Source organism: Lutra lutra, chromosome 11 (genome assembly GCF_902655055.1).
Source record: "Lutra lutra chromosome 11, mLutLut1.2, whole genome shotgun sequence".
NCBI classification, from domain to species: domain Eukaryota; kingdom Metazoa; phylum Chordata; class Mammalia; order Carnivora; family Mustelidae; genus Lutra; species Lutra lutra.
This window is the reverse complement of record NC_062288.1, coordinates 97,126,051-97,135,752: the sequence shown is the minus strand read 5'-3', so window position 1 is coordinate 97,135,752 and position 9,702 is coordinate 97,126,051. Positions and strand designations below refer to the sequence as shown.

Here is a 9,702-nt window from a genome sequence, read left to right as displayed (position 1 = left end):
ATTTATATCAACTGTACATGTCATGAAATCTTTAAAAAAGGGAGTGTGTGTTTGGAGATATACTTCTGGCCTTGGTGAGCTGATGAGCCTAGTAAGGATCACTGGAAATCCTGGAGTTCGCTGGAATAACAGAAGAGCGGAGAAGAGGAAAACCGCAAGTGAAGGGGGTTAAGAGGGGAAAATGAGCTCTGAGAGCAGAAAAAGCCAGAGGGCAGGGGCAAGAAATCCCCTCTTAATGCCTCTGGAGCCACTGAGCCATCAAAGACACATACCTGCTTCCCAACAGATGTCCAAGTATGGTTTCAGGGTATTGTCAACCAGGTCGAAAGACTACTGAAAAAAAGGTCCTCTGATTATTGCACAGCTGGCACATACAGAGCAGGGCCTTTGGATAAATAATTGAGGGAGTGGGAAAGCTGGAGGTTTGTGTGGGAAGGAACAGGGGTTATACTAGGCCAGGGAGAGAGGCCCTGGGGTTTACTCAGGATCTGCTTTGTGGGTGAGCAACTTCCCAGGCCACGGCAACTTCAGCCTGCGGCCCTGTGCTGCCACCTTCTCTGGTTCTGCTAGTCAGTGTAGTTGGAGCTGGTTCAAATATCTGGGCAGAAGCTCAGCCAAGTTCTGGCTTTTTCTGATCCCAGCTCCGTCTAAGGCACTGTGGCTGGTCAGAAGACAGTAACCTCCAAACTGGTTAGCTGCAAACTACATCTGGCTTTTTTCCATCCCTGAAGAGGGACTGTTTCCTCTCCTTCCACATAAGCTGCCCCGAGATGGGCAGCAGGGCTCACAGTATGGAAAGAGCTGTTCACAAACACCTAGAGTGGATAGGAGGTGACTGCAGGAAGAACATACAAACACCACGGAGGACACAGATCCAGAAATATGATGCCTCATGGCATTATATTTATTCTGAGGGAAAGCAGAGTTTGGGGCACTTCGCGACCCCCTCTACAGCATCTCCCAGGACCACAGAGGAACCTCTATCAGAGAAACCAGAGTCCTAGTGTCACACAGTGGAAGAAGGGGAAGCAGAAGGTCTGCTTTTTATCCCAATAGTTTTGCTTCTCCTGGCCATCCTTAAAGTCTGGCGTTTATGGCTGGAGGCACAGGGCCCATCCACTTCTCTCCTAGATGGAGAAAATCAGTCAGAGGCTGGCCCCATAAGCCCCGAGTGCTTTTCTAGGAAGAGCTCTGTTTGGCATCATTCTCTGCTATGGGGGTAAAAGTGGCCTTTTTCACATTCAGCCCTGAGAACCTCTGTGTATAAGGCTTCATTGCTGGAAATACATGGAATATTTTTTTTTTTTTGCTCTGTATCTGTCCTGGTCAACTGGTAAATGGGGGTGGGCTGGGGTTGAGGGCAGCTCAACATGAACCTGTAACTTACCCAGCAGGTGTGCCAGCAACTCCATCCGATCAGAGCCAAACAGCATGTGGGTTTGGTTATCCAGATGGGCCACTGTGATCGGCAACCCAAAAGCCTGGAGAGAGCAGTTAGTGCAGGGAGGAAGGTGATGGAGCAGAAGGTGATGGGATAGAAGGCTGAGTTGGTACTCGTCTGAGGTCATATAAGCAAAGCAGCCTAAGAGGTGTCTGCTAAGAGGCTCCACAGCTTTAGGAGTTTTCTGTTTCTAATTCTCAGATGCTCTGTCTTTCCTCTCACCATCTAGCTCCCTCCCTTCCTTTCCTTGGACTCTGGGACAAGAAAGGAAAGGATAAGGGTTGTCTGGACAGCTGGGAGGACTCATGTTGGGAGCAACTTTTAGAACAGGAGCATGGGGACCCAGCAGATGCTTGGCCTCAGTCTTCAGCACTGGGGTTGGGGACCCACATCAAGAATTGCTCACCCCGTATTTACAGGCTGCCTCAGTGGTCTCCTTGAGCTTGTTCTTCACTTTTGGTGTTGAGATCTTTTCCAGAAGTCCCCGGGCTTGTTCTGAAGACATGCCAGCCTTCTCTGCAGCCTGAGGGAATGCAGTGGGGAATACAACTGTGTATTAGTGAGGTAGGGCTCAGAAAAAACTCTGGTCTTTATTTTCTGCTCCCATTTTCCTGGTAAGGCCTTTACTCACCCACCCACAGAGGTCTATCTTTGCTAAGAGGGCCTGTTCCCCCCCCCCCCCTTTAAAATCTTGTGATTGGTGGAAAGAACAGGGTGCAGAAATTTAAAGCCAGAGGGCATCTTAGAAACGAGCTCCCTAACTTATTAACCAAGAAGGGACTGCTGCCCAGAGGCAGTACATGACTTGGTTGGCATTAAAGAACTTGTTAGTGGCAGAGCCAACACTGGAATCCAAGTCTGGGCTCTTGCCTTTCTACTTCTCAGAATTCCTGAGTATCTTGTGCTTTTTTTTTTTAAATCAAGGGCTGGGCTATAATTCTCATGGCATTTCCCAAGGACTTTTGAGCAGGGCACAGGGAGATAGTCACCGGCAGGGCTTAACAAGGATAAGCGTTTCTATTTGGGGTTTGTTGGTATCATTTGGGATTAGTGGTTCTCAATTTTGGCTGCATCCTAGAATCTTCCGAGGGGGCTTTTTAAAAATCCCACTCATAGGTCATCCCCTAGAAAAATTACATCATAATTTTTGGTAGGCAGTGCCCAGGTGCTCCAGGTGACTAAAATATACAGCCAAGGTTGAGAACCACTGTAGTCTGACCTCCTCAACTTGGAGGGGGGGACGGGAAGTCATGAGGTATATTCTGATGTGACAGGGTCTTTGAGTTGGCTACATGAGAGAATTGTGTCCCAGAGCAAATGTTCAACAACAGGGAAACAGTTAAGTAAGCAAAAGGAGGCCCAATGAATGGACTGCTGTATAGAAACTAAGAATGATACTTTCAAAGAATTTACAATGGTATGGAAAATGATTGTTACTCAGTAATGGAAAGACAAGCCTGTGCATATACTTTGCAGGAATAAAAACACTGGAGGAACACATTGGCCATTCTTTGTTGATTTGCCATTTTATGTATTAAATCTGAATATGCCTCAACTATCTTTTGTAAACTGCAGGGAAAATACCGTTTTGAATTTCCTGATTTAATCCCAAAGACAAACTTACTTTTCATACCCCCATCTATGGCTGGCACACATTTAAATGTTTTGAGCTATTTCCGTGTGTTTCCATTCAGGCTTCTGTGGGATTCTGGCTTGAGTCCATTATCTCTCTCTCTCTTTTTTTTCTTTTTTCTTTTTAAAGCCTGTCTGTAAAGTCTCCTGCTTTCTACTCTGGATATATCAGTGAGGTCTGGTGTTGGGAGTGTTTTGGGCCAATACTTCATCCCTCCCCACCTGGGGGTGCCAACATGTAACATCTCCCTCCCATTGAGTTCTTTCATGAAATAAAATCTACCCATGTAGAATTTTGCACTTTCCCTTTCGACCATGAGATCTATTCTTTTGAGAGTCCTCTGAGTTCCAACCTTTCAGGAATTTGGCTCCTCAAATACAGATATCCTTTCTCCCCAAATAACTATGACCTCTTCCACCCAACATGAAAACTGTGTCCTCTTTGCCCCTAAACATCAGCTATTTTCAGCTTTACTGTGAGAGGGGTGGGGACAGAGCCAGGATACTCACAGCCAGGATGCTCTGGGGCTCCGTGATGTCTTCATCCTGAGAAGAAGAGAACACTTGGCAGGAAGGGGGCAGCGAGGGGTGAGATGGGTGGACAGTAGGCCAGTGAACAATGGGCGGGACCAGGACTCTGGAAATCAGGTTCTAGGGGAAGGTCAGCACGTTATCCAGGGTCTCCCAAGTAGGTTCCCAGAGCCGTGCCCTCACCCGTGACCAGACACGCATCCATAGTTCTCTGGACACTTTCTCCAGCATCTCTGGGTGTTCCATGCTCACAGCAGTGAGGAATCTCATGGCTGATAAACTTCCTGTGGGGCAGAGGTACTCAGAGGCAGGGCTCTTCTAGCTTGCTTCCCATGGAGGACCAGCTCTTTTCTGCTTCTGACACCCCCAGAGCAGCTCAACTGCCCTCACCCTCCCACCCAAATTTCTCATAACCGGTGTATCCTGCTTTTCTTCCCCTCAGGTCCCCCACAAGCTGCTGGTCACTCAGCGCTGACCTGTGTTTTCCCACGCTTTGTTTCATTTCATGTAATTGCCGGCCCCTACTTCCTGGCCTTTGCTGCCTTCCACTTGATAACCCATCTGTATCTCACTCTACCTTTTTCAAGGATCACAGAGAAGAAATCCTTGGGCAACTGCATGGGAACCTGGACATGCTGTCCCAGGAGCCTGACATCATTTTTCAAGTACTGGGCTTTGCGGGGAAGCAGAGCTGGTGGCTGGTTTCCTGCAAATGGAAATTTGGGCACACTGGTGAGAGTCTACCTGAGGGTCCCAGGCTTGGGGGGACCCCTACCCGGATTTTCAGCAGAGTGCAAATTACTGGTGCTAGTGCCAATATAAAGACCCGTTTGAGGGCAGTCCCCCTGGACCTTTGGAAGCTGCCCTCCCTCAAATCCCTGTCCCAAACACTTTTGCCTTCACACCACTGTCTTTCATGATCCCTGCAATGAAGCTGGGGCGCAACTGCAGGCTGATGTTCCAGATGTTCTTATACCGGCACAGGACCTGAAGGAGCAGAGGTGGAGATGGGGAGCCAGTGTGTAAGATGGACACAGTGAAAATGGCCTAGGGAGGGGAAGGGGTGTTCTATGGCAACTGATTAGCCAGAGGCTCTAAGTGAAGAAGAGTAAGGGTTATGCGAACACCCTAAACAATTTGGTTTTAAACGGCAAAACTCGGGGCACCTGGGTGGCTCAGTGGTTAAAGCCTCTGCCTTCAGCTCAGGTCATGATCTCAGGGTCCTGGGATCGAGCCCCACATCGGGCTCTCTGCTCACAGCAGGGAGCCTGCCTCCTCCTCCTCTCTCTCTCTCTGCCTGCCTCTCTGCCTACTCATGATCTGTCTGTCAAGTAAATAAAAAATAAATAAATAAATAAAAAAAAAAAAATAAAAATAAACGGCAAAACTCCACTCCCAGAAATCAATCCCATGAACTTTGCTCCGTCCCAAGACATCGATCCCAGGATCTTTGCTCAGTGGACAGTTACCATCCTATTCTGCACGGCATCCCCGCCCCCAAACTAACCTCGTTGTAGGCTAAGAGGTGGCTATGCCATGGATTTCTCCTTGATTCTTTGGAGTTACACCCACCCTCTTATTCCAAACATCCGTGCGAAACCACTGCCTTAGGCTATAAAGGGTCGATCTGGAGCCAGCGACCGTATCCCGTTTAGAGACACAAAGTGACTTTCAACCCTGGCTGGTAGCGCCAAGAATTTCACGAGACCACGGTCCCCGCGCCCCGCCTCCCCACTTTCTCTGCCCTTGCCCTCTAAGCCCCAGCCAAGGGGGCTCCCGGAGTCACCTCGAAGCCCAACCAGGAGTAGGGGGACAGCACATCGTAGAAGAGTTCCAGGGTGCGCGGCACGGGCCCCATGCTGCAGCAGCGCTCGTTTCCCTGGGCCTGCGCGGCGACCCCGCCCCGCTTCCCGGCCTGCCCGGGAGGACCGCCCCCTCTCCGCTGCGCAGCCGCGCGAGGAAAACCGCCCAGGGCCAAGTGTGGCCGAAGGGCGCTGGGGGGCTGGGCCCCCTGGGGAGGGCGTGACTCCCAGCGACACACCGCCCCCACCAGCACCCCCGCCCCGCCTCCGGCCGCTCCGCGCGCCTCCCGGTCCCCGCCGCTGTCCGGGGCCCAAGCAGGTGTTTGTTTATTGTCCCTCTCACTTAGCTGTGCTGCTTTGGCAGGCCCCAGTACCTTTCTGAACCTCTGTTTCTTCGTCATTCCTCTTTAAAATGCACCTACGTGATGATAACCCCTACCTCGTATAGCCTTGTGAGGATGGATACATGTTAGTTATTGGCGTGACTTGGCACTTGAAGGAACTTTCTGAGACCGGGGCAGAGTAAGAAGTGCCCAAATTATACATTTTTTGTACTTTTCGGAGAGTGAGTGCAGGAGAGAAGGAGGCCTCTCTGCCACGATAATCGGAAAGATAATGGAGAATGGTGTGTCCTATTTCTATTTGTGAATATGTCATCTCGTCTTACACTGGGATTACATTTACTGCAGGGAAATAATTTCTTAAATATCTTTTTAATTTTATTAAAATTATTCTTAATGTTATTAATTTTATGAATTGGAAAACATAACAATAAGGATTCCGCTTCTCATTTGTATTCATTAGAAAAACAACCTTAAGCTACTAGAACACAAAGACTGCAAACATTTACATAGAGTAGAACATACAAAATGAAACAAGGATGCTATTTTCACCCACTTGCAAATTGAATTAATTACTTTGGAATAACTGAAACTGAAAAATTACACATTTCTCCAGTAAGTTAAATTTAAAAGTATCCAAGAGCAAATTTAGCCCCATACTAATATTTTATTTTAAAAGTAAGTCATCACTTATTTTTAAAAACTTTAATATTTAGGAATGACTTTGAGATTTACAGAAGAGTTGTAAAGATAGTACAGAAAGTTCCTAGATACCCCCTATCCAGCTTTCCTTAACCGGGACACCTTACATAACCATGGTGTGATGATCAAAACTAAGAAATTAACATTGGTACATTACTATTAACTAGATGATGGGCTTCATTCAGATTTCATTTTTTCCACAACTATCCTTGTTCTGTTCCAGGATTCATTCCAGGCTACCACCTAGCATTTAGTTGTCCTTCTCTTTAGTCTCCTCCTATCTGTGAAAGTTTCTTGACTTTTTCTTGTGTTTCTTGACCTTGACACTTTTGAAAAGTATTGGTTACGTGTTTTGTAGAATGTCCCTCAATTTGGGTTTGATGTTTTTTTTATGTCTAGGCTGGGATTGGGATATTACGGAAGTATACCACAAAGGTGAAGTGCCCTTCTCCTTGAATTATGTCAGGGGTTCCTGATACTAACATAACTTATTAGCCATGATGTTAACCTTGACCTTTTGGTTAAGGTGGAAAAAACTGTCAGGTTTCTCTATGGAAAAATCACTGTTTCTGCCTTTCCATAATCTATTGTTTGGAAGGGAGTCATTAAGTGCAGCCTAGTTTGGAGGTGGGAGTACTGGCTGAGTAGATTAAGCCCATCTCTTGGAGGGAAGGACATCAAAGAATTTGTGGCTGTTTCATAAAACCACCCATATTTGGGGGGAGATATGTTGAAGCTATGAAATGTCCTGTTTCTCCTTAAATTTTCATCTGCCAACTTTATCATTCATGGTAAGGTAGATTTTGCCTGCAGCAATTATTACTACTACTAGTGTTCTAATGGTGATTTTCTATTTCCCTTGTTTCTTCTACGTTTATTAATTGAAATTCTGAAAGGAGAATTGTTCCATTTATGTATTTATCTATTAATTCATATTTATTTATATCATATGAACTGATGAATATTGTAAGAATCATAGAATGGTAAAACATTGATCTGAGTCTCTACATCCTGCTTCCATCTACTATTATTATTAGTATTATTATTATTATTATACTGGGCTCTGAGTAGGAATAACAGAAACATATTTACATTTCTTTACACATGCTGAGAGGAGTGCCTAGGTACTGACTAGAATTGTTGGAACAAGAAATAGTGGTGTAAGCCAATTATTTACAGTTGCAAAAGTAACTAATAAAGGGACTAAATATGATGTGATTATCAAACTTAGGAGGGGTGGAAAAGGGGTGGGATATGTAAACCAAATCCTTATCTTTCATGGTCAATGATATTGTCTACATTTGAATCATCATTAGAGCTTTGATCATGTAATTTGGAATTAAGTATTTGAAACCACAAATGCTTTAAATAAACTGCCTTCCCAAATAAGTAAAAGATGGATTGTCTGATAAATGGTTTTGGGTCAACTGGGAGGTTTAAACAAAATGTTGCTGGACCCATACATCACACCTTATGCAAGGAACATGGCTAGCCTGATTGAATATTTTATTTAAAAAAAAGAAACCTCTAAAGTACCTGAGGAACTTATGGAAAAACCTTTAAAAAAAATCTGGGAGTAACTGGGGCGCCTGGTGACTCAGTGGTTTAAGTGTCTGATTTCAGTTCAGGCCATTATCTCTGGGTCTTGGGATGGAGTCCCAGCATCAGGCTTCTTGCTCAGTGGGGAGTCTGTTTGTCCCTCTGCCTCTACTTCTGTCCCTCCCCCTGCTTGTGTTCTCTCTGTCACTCTCTTAGAAAAATAAAATCTTCAAAAAAAAAAAATCTAAAAGTAGAGACCCCTTTGTTAGTGGTAATACTAAATATAGAAACTTTAAAGATTTATACATTCAATTACATAAAATTTAAAAAATTTGGCAAACTCCAGTAAGTCAAAAAATAACTGGGAAAAAAATATGTGGGTTCATTTCATAGTCAAAAAGCTAATTATCCTAGTGTAGAAAGAGCTACAAAATCAATAAAATAAAAGAACAGAAGCCCCTTGGAGAAACGGGCCAATGATATGAACATAGAAATGGACATATGGCACATAAAAAACTGTGTTTGTATATACTTTTAAAAAAGTTGTGAATCAGGATTACACTATGATATGTTTTTATTTATCCAGTTGGGAGAGATCAAAAAGTTTGATGACTCAGGGTGTTGGCAGGGATTTGTGGAAAATCGTTGTCTTATGCAACTGGTGGGGGTGTAAATCGGTACAACCTCTAAGGAGGGCAGTTTAGCAATATCTTTCTATTTTGCAAATATACACACCCTTTGACCTAGCAATTCCATTTTTAAGAATTTATATTATAAATATGTTTGCCTTCAGGCAATATGATAGGCTATGGGTTTATTTATTATGACATTATTTATAATAGCAAAAGTTTGGAAACTACCTAAATGTTCATAGATCTGGAACTAATTCAATTCACCATGATTATAATATTTTTCAACTTTATTTTTTATTTTTATTTTTTAAAAGATTTTATTTATCTATTTGACAGACAGAGATCACAAGTAGGCAGAGAGGCAGGCAGAGAGTGGAAGGGGGAAGCAGGCTCCCTGCTGAGCAGAGAGCCCCAATGCGAGGCTTGATCCCAGGACCCTGGGATCATGACCTGAGCCAAAGGCAGAGGCTTTAAACTACTGTGCCACCCAGGCGCTCCTATTTTTCAACTTTAAAAAGAATTTGGAAGCTCGCTATTTTTTAAAAAAATTTTTAAACAATTTTTTAAAGGATTTTATTTATTTATTTGAGACAATAAGAGAGAGAGAGAGCATGATCTGGGGGAGAGGTAGAAGGAGAGGGGTAGGCAGACTCCCTGCTGAGCCAGGAGCTCAATGTGGGACTCAATCCCAGGACTCTGGGATCATGACCTGAGCAGAAGGTAGACACTTAACAATCTGAGCCACCCAGGCACCCCTGGAAGCTCTTTAAATATTAGTATTGCATCATATCCTATGTATTAATAAGTGAAAAGCAAGATTCAAAACAGTGCATATTATTCGCTGTTTTTTTTTTTTAAGGGTTGCCATGCTTTCTAAGTGTGTGGTATATATATACACATATGTGCATGCATGGTAACACTGGGTGGAGAGACGAAATTGGTGAAACTGGTTGCTTTTGAGGAGGGAAGCTGGGGGTCTGGGGCAGGGCAAGACAAAGTTTTTGTTGGATGTAACATTTAACCCTTTGATTTGTGACCCAAGTGAATATCTTATCTACCCAGAAAGAAAGGCAGGAGGAAAG

General features: G+C 44.5%; 1 protein-coding gene across 3 annotated transcripts; it reads right to left on the bottom strand.

The window, feature by feature from the left end:
* Nucleotides 1-298: 298 nt before the first annotated feature.
* Nucleotides 299-5,552, bottom strand: GSTK1 (glutathione S-transferase kappa 1). 3 transcript variants are annotated; one of them, XM_047695142.1, is made up of 8 exons: nucleotides 5,391-5,552; nucleotides 4,510-4,591; nucleotides 4,182-4,310; nucleotides 3,788-3,888; nucleotides 3,584-3,619; nucleotides 1,848-1,964; nucleotides 1,388-1,481; nucleotides 299-333 (listed from the first exon to the last, which is right to left on the bottom strand). In XM_047695142.1, the coding sequence occupies exons 1-8, from the start codon at nucleotides 5,460-5,462 to the stop codon at nucleotides 314-316; spliced, it is 651 nt and encodes a 216-aa protein (XP_047551098.1). In that variant the 5' UTR covers nucleotides 5,463-5,552; the 3' UTR covers nucleotides 299-313. The 3 variants fall into 3 exon arrangements, with proteins under 3 accessions (XP_047551098.1, XP_047551099.1, XP_047551097.1); XM_047695143.1 differs by having other exon boundaries at nucleotides 299-330; XM_047695141.1 differs by lacking the exon at nucleotides 299-333 and adding an exon at nucleotides 874-1,127.
* Between the last annotated feature and the right edge of the window lie 4,150 nt (nucleotides 5,553-9,702).

Excerpts from the sequence above, each read along its gene's own strand:
- GSTK1 (XM_047695141.1), bottom strand. The coding sequence starts at position 5,462 with ATGGGGCCCGTGCCGCGCACCCTGGAACTCTTCTACGATGTGCTGTCC. Across the intron at positions 3,620-3,787 it reads GGATGCGTGTCTGGTCACGG|GATGAAGACATCACGGAGCC; the intron begins GTGAGGGCACGG and ends TCTTCTTCTCAG. Across the intron at positions 1,128-1,387 it reads GTTGCTGGCACACCTGCTGG|GAGAGAAGTGGATGGGCCCT; the intron begins GTAAGTTACAGG and ends TTCTCCATCTAG.